The sequence below is a fragment of the Empidonax traillii genome, unplaced genomic scaffold, assembly GCF_003031625.1.
Source record: "Empidonax traillii isolate 1590-97213 ecotype Southwest subspecies unplaced genomic scaffold, ASM303162v1 scaffold224:size737649, whole genome shotgun sequence".
Lineage (NCBI taxonomy): Eukaryota > Metazoa > Chordata > Aves > Passeriformes > Tyrannidae > Empidonax > Empidonax traillii.
In genome coordinates this window covers 583471-602050 of record NW_020955417.1, presented here as the reverse complement: position 1 = coordinate 602050, position 18580 = coordinate 583471, and the positions used below count along the sequence as shown (strand labels likewise).

The 18580-nt window shown below is 40.6% G+C and overlaps 1 protein-coding gene and 1 long non-coding RNA gene across 5 annotated transcripts; one reads left to right on the top strand and one right to left on the bottom strand.

The window, feature by feature from the left end:
• Positions 1–4601: 4601 nt before the first annotated feature.
• Positions 4602–5509, bottom strand: LOC114059434. Its single transcript, XR_003571661.1, has 3 exons — positions 5407–5509; positions 4873–4878; positions 4602–4613 (listed from the first exon to the last, which is right to left on the bottom strand). It is a non-coding gene; the product is annotated as an uncharacterized LOC114059434 (long non-coding RNA).
• A 117-nt stretch (positions 5510–5626) lies between these two features.
• On the top strand, positions 5627–17800 carry UEVLD (UEV and lactate/malate dehyrogenase domains). Of its 4 annotated transcripts, none has more exons than XM_027887908.1 (12): positions 5627–5706; positions 7356–7440; positions 8038–8100; positions 8831–8994; positions 10007–10142; positions 11491–11612; positions 12222–12327; positions 13780–13950; positions 14646–14819; positions 15410–15494; positions 16113–16236; positions 17523–17800. In XM_027887908.1, exons 1-12 carry the CDS (start codon positions 5665–5667, stop codon positions 17685–17687), a joined length of 1437 nt encoding a protein of 478 aa, XP_027743709.1. In that variant the 5' UTR covers positions 5627–5664; the 3' UTR covers positions 17688–17800. The 4 variants fall into 4 exon arrangements, with proteins under 4 accessions (XP_027743709.1, XP_027743711.1, XP_027743710.1 ...); XM_027887910.1 differs by lacking the exon at positions 5627–5706 and adding an exon at positions 5781–6003; XM_027887909.1 differs by lacking the exon at positions 5627–5706 and adding an exon at positions 6685–6956.
• The last annotated feature ends 780 nt before the right edge of the window (positions 17801–18580 follow it).

Below are 18580 nucleotides of genomic sequence, written 5' to 3'. Positions count from 1 at the left end.
TTATTTCAGGAATGTCTTCTGTCCTAAATTTATGTTGCCGGTTTAGTCCTAACTTCTCTGTCCACAACTGATAGTTTTGTTTCCCCACACCACCTGGTGCTTAATTTGCTTTGGGGCTTTTTGTTTGTTTTTCTTGTTTTGTTTGGGTTTTTTGGTTCAGTTCTTCATGGGAGACCTGGGTTTTGATTGTATACTTTTCCCTGCATGAGCAAATTCATGGAATTTTTGTATGCTGGATGCAACTTCTGCCCAGTTTTTCAACATTCCTCTGCTGATGTCGTCTCATACTATGTATGTGAAAGTTGATGGCAATCCACAATTTAAAGAGAATCAAGAGCTTCAGTAGGTTTTTTTTATCTTGCTGAAGGAATGGGCCTGATTATGGCTTGTAAAAACACTTGACTACAGTGGTCCAGGTTTTGTAGTGCACTGGAATAACTATGAGAGTATATCTGTGTACACAGAGTGCAAAAACATGTTTGGGTCTCTTACATGTACTTCTCAATGTATTTGACTCCTCTTGTGGACTTTCTAAGGAGGGGTAACTGGCTTCCTTGGATGATAGAGCAAAGGATATATGATGTTTGTTGTGTGTCTGTCCTCAACTCCCTATCACAATTATTCAGTAATTCTCCATGCCAGCTTCTTCCAGCTCCTGTATTTGTGTGAATGCTTTGTGGTCCCTCAACACATTCGGTATGGCATGAGGTTTGTCCAAACAAGTGGTGGATATGGCAGAGCACTGCAGCTGTCGATTAACCTGCTGCTCTGTAGTTGATGAAGAACACGGTTTGTGGTTATTTTTGGATGGGGGGGCACTAGTCTGAGTCAATCCACTTTATCTGGCTCATGCTATATACAAGATGTACAGGAAGTCTGTTTCTGAGACCTTTACAGCAACGTCAGATGTGACTGGAAATGATGCGCAGACAGGCACATCACATAAGGTGACTCTTCAGAGTTCATGCAGAGTGACGTGCTGCTGTTACCACCCTCTTCCTCCAGCCAAAATGAGTGAGCCAGCAAACCCTTTATTAGCCTGGCTTCTGTCTGCCAGCTGTGTTTACAAAGGGAACGGGGTGATGGCAGCGTATCGGGCGTGATGTGGCCCAGGGCTGTGAGGAGCCCAGTTTACAAACCGTATGAGAGATGCTGAAACTTGCAGGAAAATTTTAATTATATGTGGAAGCCTCTTTGCTGCCCTATGCAGTTGGCAACGAGGTCTGATGTACCTCATAGCTACTGGTTTAAATCCAGCCTTGGTTGGTTTGTGCTTTTAAAGCGATAGTTATGGCATATAAAATGGTCACGGTGTAGTTTACACAGACACAGCTGAGTTACTCGTTGTTCAGACCAAAAGGGAACACTGAGCAAAATAGTGCTCTAAGTTATCATATTTCCAGGGCTAAAAATGGTTTTGGTTTTGCATGAGAAACTTTACAGCCGTACTAAAAATCCACATTTGCTACAAATCTTAAAAATTCCAAGGCATCAGAGGACTGGTACAGGGAGGTATGTGGGGTAGCAAGGCTGTGTTCTGTGTGGGCAGATTGTTAGAGTGGAGATTAGCTGGCATTAGGATCTGTTAATGTAATACAGAGTTATTCATTGCAAATGATGCGTAGAGAAGATTTTGAGTCAGAGAGCACAGAGCCAGCTCTGAATTTAAAGGAGAGTTTGAATAGTGAGTACTAAGAAATTTACATCTGTAGTTTGGGTGTAAGCTTAGCCAAAGGTGACCTCTAAGCCTTGAACACCACTGTGTTCTTGAGAAAGTAGTGGTATATCACTGCCAAGGAGATGTGGTCACTGTTCTCGTTTCTATGATTGTTTTGATTATATGTGTGCACGCAGATTTTAAAAATGTTTCCAAACATCAAACCTGCTAGTAAGTGTAAATATCTGTCAGGCTTTCCTAGTTGTTTTTACCATGAAATAGGGAGAAATTTAAAATTTAAATGCTTGAGATTAAAACTTTAAAAGGAATGCTGTATTCCCAAAGATTAATCTGTGCTAGGACCTTTGTGAAACAAAATGATCTTCAAGTTATCTCTTAGAAGGGGTTAGATAAATGTTCCTGCCGAGCATTCTGTAACAGTGTAACATAGGGTTTGCTAGCTCCAAAAAAGCACGTAGCCACAGGGTCTGTGGGAGGCTGAGATGAAGGCAGCTGCCTTTGCATGTGTCCCAGTAAAACTTTGTTTTATTGTTCCTTCTACCACAAAACCCAGGCTGCCCAGAATACTTCCCCTTGTTTACTGAGGGTCTCTGTCACCGTGGCCACCACCCCGGAGAACACAGTGTGCAAGGTTACAGTGGTGGCAGTCCCAGAGACAAACTTCCATCCTCCCTTCATCAGGGCAGGGGCCTCTCTGGGCAGGTGGGGCAGGGGACAGCACTTGGGACGCTGCTGGCCTCGCATGTATGGTGGGTGCACAGTAGAGCTGGGGGCTTGGAGGTGTCATGTCGTGTCACTGCTGCCCTTTCATGCATCCTGCCCTGCAAACACTCTCCTGGAGGTACCAGCAGCTCTGCACAAATATTTCTGGCCTCAAATATACTGGCCTCAAGGAAAGGACCAAGGACAAGTGGGACCACCAGGAAGGAGGAAAGTTGATCTTCACTGTGTCACCTCTTCACAGAGAGCCAGTCCATGGTGAGTTTGGCATCCTACCCTACGTCTCACCCATTCCTGAGGTCCTCCTTCCCCCTCACCCTGAGGTTCATAAAGCCCCACCTGGCACCTGCTAGGAGCTGAGTGCCAGTCTGGCTATTTCCATCACTCCCACTCCTGCTGCAGCCATGGGGCATTGTCCTCCTAAATGCCAAGCTGTGGTTTCTGCTTCCAGATGGGCTTTCACAACCCCAGACAGAAGATGCTGTTATGAATCCAGGTAGCTGGGATTCTCCAGTGCAGGAGACACCAATATGTAATGGTCCCAGCATCCTGCTGCAGGAAAAGATAAGGTGAACCTCTCTTCTCTGAACTGTCTGTTTATATCTCCCTTCTGAAACTCCGTTACATTGAATGTGGACAGCTGGAAGCTAAAGTATCTACTCTAAATTATACATCTACTTCTGATATGGAGAATACTGTGTCTTAAAAGTAATATTTTAAAATAATCAGCTGCTGATTCACTGAGAAGGCTCAGAGGAGTAGAAAGCAGATTCTCAGTGTGTGTAAGTTGCTATAACCTCCGCTGAACTACAGCAACTTATTCTGGCAGAAAGCCCGTGCTTGAAAAAAACATTTCTCAAATTCTGCCTTGTTAGTGGAGTGTGCAGCAATAGCTAGAAATCTAAAAAGAATTCTTTTAGGAGTTCTGCTGATGGCATTGTAACCTTCTTTTGCATAAAACAGCTAACACTTTTACAGGGATGCAGATTTTTTTTTGGGAATTTGCCTCAGTACTTCTCCTTCAGTGTTACTCACAAAACAAACAACATCCCAAAGGTAATGACTATTTTTCAGTGTTTTGCAGAACTTCATTACCAAAGAGGTACTGTGCTTGCTGGGCAAACAATGTGCAGCACTTGCTGGAATCTTCAATGCCAGTCCCTGAAGGACTGATTTTGAGCAGCCCAGTTTTGTGGCTTTAGTTTTTTTCCTTTTCTTTTTTGTGGCTCTGCTGCTTTCCAAACTGAACACTGAAACTGTAACATTGTTCATTACATCACATACAACGATTTCAGCACAGAAACAGAATCAGCATCTGTAAACAATACATATGATGGAAAAGCTTGATAATTATTCATTGCTCTGGCTGTATGAACAACCTGTGCTCTTGGTTACTACCTGCCTCAGGCTTTACATCAGTGAGGAAGAAAAAATTGTATGAGCTTTCTTGAGATCTTACCCCTTGTAGAAATGTGCTACTATCATTCTCGGTATGTTCTGCTACAATCTGTCAGTTTTCTGTAGTTATAGGGACAGAACTGGCATTTCTCACTATTTACCTAGCTGAACCTGTGTTTTCCTCTGAACTGGCCATTAGACTTGCATTGCCCACTTTGCAAAAGGCAGATTTCTGGTATTTCTGCTGTGTGGAAGGGTGGCTTGAAAAATAAGAGATAAGTTAATGTAAGGATAGAAGTTCATGCCAGGTTTGTATTTACATACTTGTAACTCCATAAAGTTACAAATCAGTTTTGATATTGTCAACACAGAGGGAAGAAATCTCCACATCCCTATAATATCTATGTATGGTCTTATTTACAGAGATGACTTCTCTGTTATTGTGCACAGCCAGATTTGCGTTAACTTTGTGAGAGAAAAACAGAAAGGGGAGGAGGACAGCAGCTGAGAACTGCCTGGAGCCGTCACATGCTAGAAGAGACCTGCTGGAGGTATATCTGTGTATTTCCTAAAGGGGCTCTGTCATGTTTTCCTGAAGATTTCATTTTCCTAATGCAGGAAGTGGTAGGCATTCTCATGGATGCGCACCTGACAAGGAGTTGCCCCGGGAGCAGCATGTGGGGAAACCTGCAAGACCTCTGTTCTGTATGGCATACCCTTGCCTGTTGCCCTGAAGAATGTGTCTAAGTGGGCTCCTAGAGAGCTGTGAGGTGTTTTTTTCCACTAGACTTTCCATGCCATTATTTATACATAGAAACTCACTAGCTTTCCCAGCACAGCTCCTCTATTATGATTGGTTAGTAATTTCCCTAAAAGTTATGTAACCCTAGCTAACTTCTACACATGCTCAGGGGAAAGGTCTTCTTCACCTTGGCCCCTTGGGTCTTTCTGACATGAAGGTGGGATTTTTAGTATTATAAAATTAGTATTATGAAAATAGTTCAGCTATAGGATACGTGGACCTGGAGTATTTCGCCAAATTAGCAAGATATACATACACCAACATCTTGATTTACTACATCCTTAGAGCTTGTTAGTTCCAGAATGTTCTTGATTAAAGGGGGGATAACTGCTGTCTGTTCTCACTTTGAGTACTGTGTGCAGTTCTGAGCAGCACAATATAAAAAAGACGTTAAACTATTAGAGAGTGTCCAAAGAAGGGCCAGTAAGGATGATGAAGGGTCTGGAGGGGAAGCCTTAAGAGGAGCAGCTGAGGTCACTTTGTTCAGCCTGGAGGAGACTGAGGGTCTTTGTTGTCTTCACATCCTCATGAGGGGGAGTGGAGGGGCAGGTACCGACCTCTTCACTCTCGTGACCAGTGGCAACTGTTGTGCCAGGTTTAGGTTGGATATCAGGAAAAGGTTGGTCACTGGAACAGGTTCCCAAGGGCAGTGGTCACAGCACCAAGCCTGTCCGAGTTTGAGAAGCATTTGGACAGTGCTCCCAGGCACATGATGTGATTCTCGGAGTGTCCTGAGCAGGGCCAGCAGTTGGACTCGATGATCCTGATGGATCCCCTCCAACTCAGGATATTCTATGATTCTATAAACAACATCCTGATTTACTGCATCCTTAAAGCTTGGTAGTTCTCGGATGTCCTTGACTAGGGGATGCTGGGTGCTGCTTTTCCCTACCCTGACTAGGTCTCCTTTCTCGCTGATAAGGCTTGAAAGTATACAAACATATCAAAGAACATCCTGATTTAAGATAATCTCCACCTGTCCCTCGGCCTTTCCTCCCGGCCCATCCCGCCTCCCTGAGGCGCGGCGGGTGGCGCGCAGGGGCCGCCGGGACGCGGCGCGCCCGCCATGGCGGTGGCGGAGGAGGCGCTGAGGCGGCAGCTGGGCAAGGTGCGCGCCGGGAGGCGACGGGAGCGGAGGGGGCGCTGAGGGAGGGGAAGGGCGGCGGGCCGGGAAAGGTCCCGCGGGCCCGAAAGGGGCGCTGGGCTGGAAGGGAGGAGGTTTCGTGGTGGTGGCGGCTGGTGAAGGACTCCCCTCCCCTCCCGTCCTGTCCCATCCCGTCCCGTCGCTGCCCTGTCCGCAGCCGAGCTTTAAGCTGCGCGTGAACTTTATTCCCGTGACTCAAGGACGTGCCTCTCGGCTGAAACCTTGCTGTTCACTCAGAGTTATCAATCCACCCGGGCATTGGTAACTTTATTTTTCTTTTCTTTTTCTTTTTTTTCGTGGCGTTCCCTGCGTTAGCACCTCCACGCCCTGGGAACGCAGGCGTGTTGTTGTAGCATCCCTCCGAGGGTTTTAATTTCCACGTGAGAAACTGAGGTGGGCGTATTTAAATTCTGAGCACGCCGGATAGTTTTAGGTGCGAAATGGGCAAAGGTCTGTATCTGACTCACCTCGTAAATCCTCTGATCTTTAGAAGAGGACAAACTATTTGATAGGAATGATGCCTCGTTTTGCATTACAAATAGAAGGGGAAATAGCTGGGGAAAGATGGCTTTGGTCTCACAAACAGATGAATCAACGCTTCCAAAAATGTGTTAAACCTAAGTTGGGCAGACGTTCCTAATTTGGGCACGTTTGATTTTTTCACTCTTTTTTTTTTTTTTTTTTTTTTCTTGCCTGACTTTGCAGAATCCTGAAAGACTGAATGGGGAGAAGCTGACTAAAAGCTGCCTCTTTAAAGCAGCTCTATGTTTTCTTGTTCAAAATGGAAAATATCCCCACAGCTGCAGCACTGCTGGTGGGGTGCCAGACTGAAGAGAAATCTGGTTTAAGCTACTACTTTCTGACAAGTATTCCAAGGCAGTGAGAAGCTCTTTAAGCCACTGTCAGGCTGCAGTTGTGCTTGCTTAGGCAAAGGTTCCAAAACAACTCCAGGTTTCCTGAATGAGAGGCAGAGGCTCTAATCTAGGAAATAGAAAATATTCTTCATAATTTTGGAATGTGGAAGGATGCAAATCTCTTGGAAGTTTAGGTATCGGACTGACTGGGGACAGTCTCAAGCAGCAGTGATTCATTTTCTCAGCTCTCAAAGACAGCTTAAAAATAGGAAAAAAAAAAATCCCAGAGGCTAATCACTTACACATTTAGCATGTTTATGGAAATCGACATCTTATGAAACTCTTCTAAACTATATGCAGGTGGATCTGAGTTTTACTGTGTCAGCAATAAAACAATCTCCTTTTTCTAAGAGGTTTATGTTTTTATATTGTTTTTAGTTATTGTGTGCAGAGGAGACTAAACTTTACTAAACCTCTGCTCATGCAGCTGTGAATGGGAAGAACTGGTATGTAAGGAGTGATATTCAGAATTTGAGTTCTTGTGCATCAGCAGCAGACCTGCCATACCTTTAAAGCGTTTTTGTAATTAATTCTTTTTTATAATTTATTTCACATCAAAACTATTTGTAATACCACAAGTAATTATTACATTCCCCTTCTCATGTTTCTGCCTTCTTTCCCTGTCCTTTTCCCCATGTCTAGTAATGAAAGAAGTGAAACTTTTTTTTCCTGATTTTTTTTTCCCCTCCTCCTTCCCAGTATAAGTTCAGAGACCTGACCATAGAAGAGCTGAAGAATGTTAGCAAGACCTACCCAAACTTCGCCTTCTCCATGAACACATACAGTAAGAAGTGATACAATTACTTTGAACTAATTGTGGAGATTCTTACTTGCCACAGATTCAGACTGTGTATAACAGAACGTAAATAGTGTGAATATCTTTCAGTTGTGTTCCTGTCTTTACTTTGACTCTTCCAAGAGTGCATAAATATAAAAATTATAAAAACCTCAGTGACTTATTCGCTTCATTTTATTTCAGCTTGTCAGTAATTATATTTTAAATTGTTTTAATGTTTTAAATTCTTTATACGTAACACCATTTTCCCCATTTTTCACGATTGTATTGAAAGCATTTTGCTATCTGTATCTTATAGAGTGTATTACCAGAATCCCTCAGCCTGACTGAAAATTCCTACAACATCAGAATTACCCAGGACAAGGGATTTTCAGACTAATGATGCAATTTCCATTAAGATTCAATTAAGGAAATACTTAAAAGGGGAGAGGGAACCTTTGTAGCATTCTAGACTTGGCTCTTTCAGGAGCAGATTGGTTGATTTCTAAAGAAAAATCAGTGTTGTATATTGGTAGCTGTGGATGGGATTACCATCACAGACTTGAAAGCATTTATTATTTTTTAAAATCCCATTTTTAATTTCAGCCTTCAAGGATGGATCCCAGAAGGACCTCCTGAATTTTAGTGGTACTGTTCCAGTGAAATATGGTAAGATAAATCAAATTTTCTTGCCAGTTATGAATCTAATTGTGAAATGCGTTGGGTGCTGCCTCTTAGCAGTAGTGCAGCTTCATTAAAGAGGGCCGGAAAGGATTGTGCATGAATTGGCAGAAGCTGCTTCTGCAAAAACAGGTGCAGGTGCAAAACCAGATGCTGACATTAAAAATTATTAATTATATAAGTAAATTAACTATTAAAAAATCATGTAGTTTGAGACTGTGTAGGCAAACTCTTTGGTTGTAAAGGACGATGTGTGAACTCTGTGTATACAAGCCCTATGCTTGTATAGGCAGTGTCGAAAAATAAGTAGTAGGTAATTTTTTATTTTTAACTTAAAGCCTTTGGTAATGCTCTTAACAGCTGCCTCTTTGCACTAGTTGTTAAGTCCTAAAATAAATATGAAATGGTACCTTTAAGTGATTTCTTTGCTGGGAAAAGGGGATGTGTTGGCTGATAGGAGGACCTTGGGAATCAAAATGACAACAGAGCTTTATATTGAGAAAGACACAATCAGTAGCACTTCAAGTTGATCCAGATAAGTCTGTGTTTGTTAACTAGGCTAAGTGACATAAATACTTAGTGTGAATCTGGAAAGTGATCTCTCAGGCTTTTTTTCCTTTGTTATTATGAAGTATAAATCACATCACACACACGACTAGTTTTTAGTGCCTCTTCCCAATGCAGAAGTTAATAATGGCTTTTATTTTGTGTTGAACAGGTAATTCCTATAACATACCTATTCAGCTGTGGATTCTGGATTCTCATCCCTTTGCTCCCCCCATTTGCTTCTTGAAGCCAACTGCAAACATGGGCATTTCAGTGGGAAAGCATGTTGATGCACGTGGCAGGATTTATTTGCCCTACCTGCAGAACTGGAGCCATGTAAGAGGTGGAGTGGCTGACGGTGGGGAAATAATTGGGAATAATGTATGGTATCATATAGAGATCCATGGAGTGGAGTGAGGGGTTCAGGGCTTTTTGTTTTCTGAATTTTTTTTTTTTGTTAATTTTAAACATGCAATGGCTATGCAAAGAGAAACAGAATGTTATGTCTCTTGAAATTACAGCTGTAATTACGGCAGTTCGAAGCACTTGTAAAGGAAGTTGTAAGTGATTTTAAGGAAAATTATTTTAAGCTGAAGAAAAAGGGACTGAGTTTGTTCCAAAGCAGAGTAAGCCTTATGATACTTTGTTGCTGTTAGTAGTGACTGATAGTACTAGACAAACTGAGTATCCCCAGGAAAGTTCAATGGAAGGTTCTACCTTTTGGGCATGTCCCTGTTGACAGAGCTCTGAAACAGCATAAAAGATTCTAGAGCCAATGCTGTTCCAAAATGATTCTATGCACTGTGTTAAATTACTCACTTATATAGGACTGCCAGGCAGTCCTATTAAAAATGATTTAATGGATTACAGCTTTCTAAAATGGATGGGCTGTATTTCACTTTATTGATATAGGCATTCCCATGAGAACTTTTCCTGACTTCACTGTGTGTTTTGCCTGAAGAAGAACTGAATTGGCAGAACTCTGGACAGTTAAACTCATCTGAGAAAACTGAACTATCTTTCCCTTAGCTAGGATTTGTCCCTTTTATGGTACTGGATGGATGTGGCTATGTCAAAGGTTTCCATATGTTCATGGATGCCTTCAAAAATTAGTTGCACTGGTAATTTCAGTTTTCCTTTTTGTTAAATTCCTTTTAATCCATACTCCTGTTTGAAAAGTATCTTTTCAAAAAGTGATGCTTTTCTTTCCCTTAAATGTTGATGTAAATGTTAAGGGTGTCAATATTTATGATTTGATTAAACTGTTATAACTATGGGAGGTCAGAGCTGGTATCACTCTATGAAGTAGCTAGTCAGCTGTTTTGTCTTCTGTTTTGCCATATTTCAGCCTAAATCAACTGTCATTGGATTAATCAAGGAAATGATTGCAAAATTTGAGGAAGAGCTCCCTTTGTATTCACTGCCATCCTCTGATGAAGCCAGGCGATCAGAACTTCTCTCCTACATTGCAAAGATTACAGAAGGTCTGGATGTTTTCATGTACTTCTTTCTATGTTCTTAGATATGTTCATTTATTGTTGTTACTTGATATCACAAAGAAGACTACACAGTTTTAATATCTGAAATTTTGGTGTTTGCCTGTCCACAGTATTTTGTGTTTTCTCTGCATACTCAAAAGTACCTCTTTGGACAGAGACCTAAGGTTCTCTGTTCTCTTTGTTTAGTAAGCAGCTTGTTTTGGATGTTTGCATTTAAGCCTACTGAAAACTACTGTAGACTTGGTACTACTCATTTTTTGGAAATTACTGCAGCAAAACTCAGAGATTTTATGGAAGGGAGATGTGACTTTATTCTGAACAAGTTGATTTTACCCAATCATAGTCATGCATTCTCTCAGATCTCAGTCTCTCACGCTCACTGTCGCAAGCCCTGAGACCCAGCTGACCCCAGTCACTGCTGTGCAGCACTGAGAACAAGGAATGCTGGCTGTGGAGTTCCTTTCGTGTGCCTTGGGTTCTTCTTGTTCAGAGCTGAAAAGCTGATTTTGGACTTGTGTTTTATACCCTTCAGGAGTGGATGCAATTTGGCATTTTGCCTCATTGCTTTATCTCACCCATTTTAAGTCTTGGGCAAAATTCCTGAATTTCACAGTTCTCAGCTTTTCCGTACTTGGGTGTTTTATGGCTCCAGTCCTGTTATTCTTCATCCTGATACATTTTCTTCAGGTCAGTCTTTTCTTCTTCCTTCATTTAGTGTAATCACGGATGGTGATCTGTGGCAGCTTGTGCAAACTGTTCCCTGTAACCCTTTTCTGCTGTTTCTTCTGGTAATTGTGTACACAAAGTGCTTGTGAGCTCAAATGTGGTGTGCACACAATATACATTTCTAGGCAATCAACCTTAAATGTTTCTGTTACAAATCTCTCTGCATTACACAGAATGAGAATTGTGGTGTTGCCAGTAGCACTGAGGCTAAGCAACCTCAGGTTCTTGTATTTTAATCAAATTCCATTTTGCATGTGTTTTCAAAATATGAAATCTTTTACAAATTTTTTGACCGTGGTACGTATTCACATCTGGAACAGTAGCAAAGGGAGCGTTGTTTGTGTGGTATTAGTGTCTAGCTTGCTATTGTTATGCTCATATATTTCTACTTAGTGAAAAAAACATATCTATCTAAAGAGGAATATTTGTGTTTTACAACCTTGCAGGTTGTGGTGAATTTTCTGTGGTCAGGCTCGACCACTGTTTTGAAAAGGTTTGTGTAATTTTATTTAACTCTGGCACAACCACGATCCTTTGTGAAGCAGCAATACTTGCACTGATACAGTGTGGATCAGCACCTAAATTTGTGGTTTTCTTTTAACTGTAGGAGACACTGAAATGAAATCAAGGAGTAAAATTGGAGGCAAAAATGAAGGATGTTTTAATAAAATTACTGTTGTTGGAGCTGGAGATCTTGGCATTGCATGTGTGCTAGCAGTTGCAGCAAAGGTACAGAATTATAAACCGGTATAAAAGTAGAAACACATCTGAATAATAGAGAGGCTTCCAGTCTAGTTCTCAGTGTCTGATGCTAAGAAATACCTCAGCAATTTTAACAGCCCTGTCACTGCTTAAGTCATTTGCCTCTTCAGTTAACTTACAGACATGCAGAAGTGTTAATTTCTGCTCTGGTTTCTCAGTCAGCCTTTTTTATTTCAAAGGATTGAATATTGAATTCACTTACTTCGAAAATCCTTACTTTAAGGGTTCTTGCCTGAGTGGTGGCCTCTTACAATTGGGATCTCCTAGTCCCCTGGAAAAGGAGAGTCTGTAGATGATTTGTACTTCACTGTCACAACAGTGACATCAACATTTATAACTTCCCAGAGATAGTTTTGTGATTTTTCTAATGGCTAGTTTTGCAATGTGTTCTTTTCCAGTTAACTTTCTAAACTAAATTTTTTTCTTGTGATTTGGCTGTAATTTTGGTCAGTAATTTTGTTTGGTTTATACACAGTACAACAAACACTGAAATTGGAGGAATTTTGGTTTTTATTCCTCACTCCCACAAGTTTTGTTTTGTTTTATTGTTGATCTGTGTTATTTTTATTCATACAGGGTGTTGCAGACAAGGTGATTCTTTTGGATCTTTCTGAAGGTGCAGCAAAAGGAGGGACCATGGACTTGGAGATCTTTGCTCTGCCAAATGTGGAGATCAGCAGAGGTATTGGATGTTGTTTCTAGAATGGGAGCGAGTGCTGTACTGTGTGTGCCTGTGCTCATTTTAATGAGAGCAGGACACCAGGGGAGACAGAGAGGCATACGGGCTGTCTTTTTTAAAAGTTATGTTCTTTTCATAGCTTCTTGCTTTCCTCTGCCTCTTCAGGGTAAAATTGGGAAAGGAAGGTTCATCAAAGCTTGAAAGCTTTTATTTTAGGCTTTTTTCATTGTTTATAGAGATAGAGGTATGTTAGTCTGTACTTTCAGGGTAAGAGGCTAATGCTGAAATTGGACTCATGCAGAAATATAGAGAAGCCAAGCTGGTACTTCAGTGTCATAGGCAGAGAGAGGGAAAGAAGGAGGGGAGGAAAAATATGTGTATGTTAGGGAATTGGAGAGAGCTCTGAGAGCAGTGTTAAAAAGACTGATAAGTAAAGGAATTTTTTTGAAGTTCTGCTTTTCTAGATTGGTGTTCATTGCACATGCCAGTAGTTAGTTCTTAATCACTATCACTGCATATTCAAACAATGAGTTCTCAAAAATCTTGTTCTCAGTTAGCTGTGAGCGTGTAATTCAACTGAGTCGATGCCATGTCTCTGTAATTAGTGATGATGGCCACAGTCTGTGGTCTGGGATGCAGAGCTTGGGGCAGTGCAACTCCAAAGTTCTTCCACAGAGGAAGCTGAAACTGTAATGAGCAACTTCCCCATTCTTTCTTGCTCGTGTGTCATGTTTGCATGTTCCTTGCACCCTCTGCAAGAGGAAATGAGAGGCTTTCTTGTGCTTCTGTTTTCATTTATCTTACTTTCAGGACAGGGACTTATTCTGGTTGCACCAGGCATCTTTGTTGCTTGTTCTGCACCTGGCATTGCCTGCTGTACATTCTTTGATCTTATCTTGCAGGTTTTACTTGTGTACTTGCCAGCACACTTTTTTCTTGAACCCTGGTTGTGCAACTGTACCACAAATCTGTTTGTGCCTTTGTGGTTGTCTATTATATGTTTACATTGAGCTGTGGTACAAAAAGCTTGTATGTTGTTGCTGGTGTGCTCTTTAGCAGTGTTACAGTGTTCCCCTTCTTTAACAGTTGGAATAAAAATGAAGGAGCCTTTTCAGGGATGTATTTTTTTTTCCTCTCCTGCCAAGAAAACTTGGAAAAGTTTATCTATCAATGCTATCTAGGTTTTTTCTGGTCTCTACTCTGTGACCTCGGACAAATTGCAGTCTGCCTTCTGTGTTTGGCAACTGTAAAACAGGAAAGTGGTTCTGTGGGAGAGCTGTGTCTTACAGGTGCTGTGAAAGTGCCCCAAATTCCACACCGGGGAATTTGGTGGGGACAGGAGGTGAAAAATCCCTGCCTAAGCTGTATGCTGCAGTTCAGCCTTTAGAACAGCTCTTTGTGTTGCATCCAAGAGTGCCATAAATTTTAAAGACCTCTTTTATTTTGTATTTTCAGACTTTTCTGCTTCTGCTGATTCAAAAGTTGTGGTAGTTACAGTTAATTCTCTGGGTAATGCTCAGACTTACCTCGATGTCATACAAAGCAATGTGGATTTGTTCAAAGGAATTATTCCAGCAGTATCGCACTACAGTCAGAATGCTGTTCTCCTTGTTGCTTCTCATCCAGGTATGTTGGTACTTTGCATAATGTTCTGTCCCTTACCTGGCTTTTTCTTTGGCCTGTTTTAAAAATACATTACTGCTGAACACACCCGCTTAGTCAGAACTTCTTGCTACTCTGAAAGATGTTTTCCTTTTCATCTTTGAGCAGGACACTGTCTTTGAGGGTTTTTTTCTTTACTGTTACCAAGATAAAAGAAAATAGTGTACTTTGTTTTGTATAAAAGGTATGTATTTCTGTATGTTTCTTTATGTAGTTTTGACCTGACTGTCTACAAAATTCACATCCATTGGCTGTTGTCTTGTCAGTTGTGATTTTTATGTACACATTTCTCCTGTGCGGGAAGCACAGATGCACGTGTGTCACGTGCCATGTGATCACACTCACAGGCTACTAATATACAAAGTATACTGTTCACAGTAAATATTGCAGCTATATTTTGGTGACTGTTGGGTCAGTGATACTGTGAACTAAGACAAAGCAAAATCACCACTTAAAAGAAGTAAGTGTGAGCCTCTGTCATGTAAATGCATTGAGGACAGCCCTTGTGTATATTTCTCAAGTGGATCTTACCTTCCCACCATTTTAGGGCTGTGGAGGTGGTGCAGAGGAGAGTTTTTTGTAATTGTGATTGAGAGTTTGCAGTTGTGTTGAATTTTGAGTGGTCCTTCATTGGCAATATCCTTTTCTTTCCCATTTAGTTGAAGTAATGACGTACGTGGCGTGGAAGCTGAGCATGTTTCCCAAAAGCAGAGTGATTGGAGTAGGTGCCAACCTTGACTCTGAGAGATTTCAGTACATACTGACAAACCTTTTGAAAGCAGAGGTGCTGGCAAAAGATGCCTGGGTTATTGGTGAACAAGGGGAAGACAAAGGTAAAGCGACACTTTCTTATAACTATGAGCAGATAATGTCCTGGCACTGCTTAAGTAGTTGAATATTGAAAAAATAATTGAGAAAAATAATGAAGGCAATAAGAAAAGTAATAAGAAGAGTGGTTCTCAGTAAGCTTTGGTGTGTACCAAAGTCTGTGGACCTGGAGTGATAGCAGAAGTATTTGATATTTGTCACAGTAAAAAAAAAACAAAACAACAGCAAAAAGCTACCAACCTCATGCTATTTTTTTTTTTTTTTGCTATAACAGTATAGTAAGAATACAGGTTAGAGGTACTGAAAGAGGAAGGAAATATGGTATAATATATGGCAGATTACTGCTACTCTAACAATTATTACACATTACTTCAATCATCTTTAAGCAAGTATCTCTGGCAAGGTGCTACTTTAGAGTTTATTTCATCACTCCAGGGAATATTAGAAAGTTGTCATCTACATTTGGGTTGTTGAGGGGGAAGGAAAGTTTAGAAAGCCTGAATTTTTCATTTTATTTTTCTTCTCCTCACCTTATCTGGTACCTATTTTAGTCACTGTTTAGATACTCATTTAAGCATTGATTGTTTCTTTTTAGTATCATCGTGGACCAGTTATAATTTAGTTGCAAATCAAATGGAAGGAATGGCTGCTCGTAACTCAAGGGAAAAGGTGGCCAACAGGTAATGCCATTATAACCCTTTCCTTTTCTTCTTGTTTAGGTACTTGATGTTTGCAGAATTTCTCCTTTTTCTCTTTATGAATTGGGCGAACTTTGCTCTAAAATGTTCATACATCGAGTTCATAGCAGATTGTAGGTCGTGTTGTCATTCTGCTTTATATTCCTGTATATGGTCACTGTTTTTCTGAAGTTCTTAATAACATTGTGCCTGTGGCAATCTAAGGAGGAGACACCAGAATATTCACTACAATATCAGAGGCTGCCAGCTTGGTTGTGTGTTCTGGCACGCTTTTCTCAGAGCTTGTGTTGGAAGCATTTGCTTCAAAGCAAAGCACAACTTTGAGTGAATTTACCTGATTCAGTTAGCCACATATTAGTTACACCTCCTGACAGAAAAGAGAATTGTGACGACTCTGGGTAAAAAGTATTGTAAAGAAATTTTTAAAAACAATTCTTTATCCCATTCTGTTGTTTTCTAAAACAGAGAATTGTATTTTTATAGTATATTATACCTGGTGTGGTGCACTGAATCTGTCTTTTGGGTTTTACATATAAACCAAAGTAGGAATAATTAAAATCTAAACATCATGATTTTCTCCTTTTCCTGGTTTATATATAGAGCTATGGAAGTCCTAAAGGGAAAAGGTCAGAGATCTTGGTCTGTTGGGCTCTCAGTTGCTGATTTGACTGACAGCATTCTGAAAGATAAAAGAAAGGTTCATTCTATATCCACTCTGGCAAAGGTAAATGTGTTATTAATGTTTTTTGTTTGGCAGTGTAATTATATTATTTATACTAAGTATGACCATTAATTTTAGCAGACAGGCATCTCTGAAGTAGTGCTACTGCTGTTACTTTCTTCCAACCACAGCTTTCAAATATAGTCCAAAAATCAGCAAAAATCAATTATTGCTTTAATCTGAAACCAATATTAAAAGTAGATTATTCTCCCAAAAATACAAGTGCAAAAGGGAAATACATTCAGGGTTGCTGACCAGCACCCCCGCAATAGCTGGATTTGGCAAATGAAGAGAAATGTGTGAATTGCAGCTCCTGAGTGTTTAGTATTGAATGTAGATTTTTTTTAGAGACTGAAAGAGTTCAGTATCTTTTATGAAAGTACAAAGTGCATTTTCTGCCAGTATTTTATTTGGCCAGGTTTGAAAATATTTTACTCCTTGATACTTTAATTAGAGGCGAAGGTTATGAAGCTTTAGTTAACTTAAAATTATAGACTGAACTTTGTTTAAAGCTTGTCCTAAGAGGCTTCATTGAAGCATTAAGTCATTTCGTACGATGAGAAAACCCATGTAGAAACTTGTACTTGTCCCTTCAATTTAGAGCCTTCAAAAGGATGATTTGCATGTCCCGGTGCAGGGAAGTTAAGCTGGTTGTTTATGCTTTTGAGTACAAACATATACCTAATATCATCATTATGTTTCTAGTAAAGTTTTTAATAGTTTATGAACTAAATTCAGATACAGAGGAGTGACAAGTCTCTTACATTCTGTAGTTACTCTCCAGTTTAAAATTTCCCATACAGATCCTAAAAATAAACCCAGTCTACAGTGTAAACTTGAATTATAGGGATATAAGTTGGATGAATTCTCTCACAAAGTAAATATGGGATCAGTATTTGAAAAATGTTCCTCAAATAGCTCCTTTGGCTACATTTTGGTCAATCTTGAAGTAATGATACCATACTGTCAAGTGTCCCTGCTTGTTCTACCTAAGAAATGGGTGTTAATAGTATAAACTTTGCCTGTGTTATAGACATATGATATATCTATATTTGAAAAACTCCTCCAAGTGTAGCATGATTCACAAATTTTTATCTGCATCCTAATCTTTTACAGTTTCTATACAGTAACCCATTGCACAGTATCTAAAATAACTGGAATTTGACCCATCCAAGTCCCATATGGTGGAATATCCTTGCTTAACTAAACAATCAATTATTTTGTATACTTATGTTTCAGATGGCAGGTATAAGTAACTGTGTGACGGTGTTCTTTGTGTGTTGTTTCAGGGATGTTGCAACATAAACAATGAAGTGTTCTTAAGTCTCCCATGTATCCTTGGAACCAGAGGAGTGATTGAAATGGTCAAACTGGAAGAAGACCCAGTGGTGCAAGAGAAGCTGCAGAGCAGCGCAGGGTCCATTCATGACCTTCAGCAGCAGCTGAAGCTGTAAGGAAACACAAGGGAAACCTCCCTGTCTGCTCACACAAGCCAGAGACTCTCAAGGCAGAAGAGGTTGCTTCGTGTATATATATGGATTTCTATATAAAACAGGAAGTTTTGTTATTTTACTTTCCCAAAGCGCTTTCTAAATTTTGGTTTAAATTATGTAATACTGCTCTGTACAGTAATGCCTTCTCTGGAAAGTGCACTTTCGGTAGCCAAAATGGGGAGGGTAATGTGCAAGAATGTTTTACCTGAATTCAGGTGACACTCACCTCTGGTTTTTGGTTGCTAATTATAGCCCAGTTCTTGGGTTATTCTTAGCTCTCTGCACCTCATTCCATAGCTCCATCTTTCATGGCTGTTGCTGATGCTCTCATGTCAGTGAACTCCTGCTAATTACTTAGGGGGGCACAGTGTTAGCAATACCCTTCTGAGCTGAAGTATTGGATATGGATTTGTGTTGCATGCGTAATGCTGCTGGAAATATTCTGGTCATGACTTGTTTGCTTTTATTTCATAAGGACATTCAGAGCACTAAGGTATCTACAGCTCTCAGTACACGCATGCAGCACTGGAACAGGTGCATTTCCTGAATGGAAGGAGCAGGGGCTGGGCTTCAAATAAAGGATAAAATCGGGCAGTTAAGGAATGCAGAGGTATCTGTGTGTTCACACCTCACTCCAAAGCCAGCTGAGTGCAGTGAGCTTTAGGTCAGGTTGAGGAACATACAGCTGCTTGAGAAGGCAACAGAACCTGCAACCCACCTCCCTGGAGGCCAAGGGTGGGATGAAAAAGCAGGATGTGAATTTTTAGATAAGTCAAAAAGCAGATGTTTTTTGAGATAAAGGCTCAGTTTGGGTTCTAACCTCTTGGTTTGCTGTACTGTAAAAGACTGTATTC

Bases quoted from the DNA above. Each gene is read 5' to 3' on its own strand.
- UEVLD (XM_027887908.1), top strand. From the start codon at position 5,665: ATGGCGGTGGCGGAGGAGGCGCTGAGGCGGCAGCTGGGCAAG. The intron at 8,101-8,830 runs GTAAGATAAATC...TGTGTTGAACAG, and splicing joins TACTGTTCCAGTGAAATATG to GTAATTCCTATAACATACCT. The intron at 15,495-16,112 runs GTAATGCCATTA...GTTTATATATAG, and splicing joins AGGGAAAAGGTGGCCAACAG to AGCTATGGAAGTCCTAAAGG.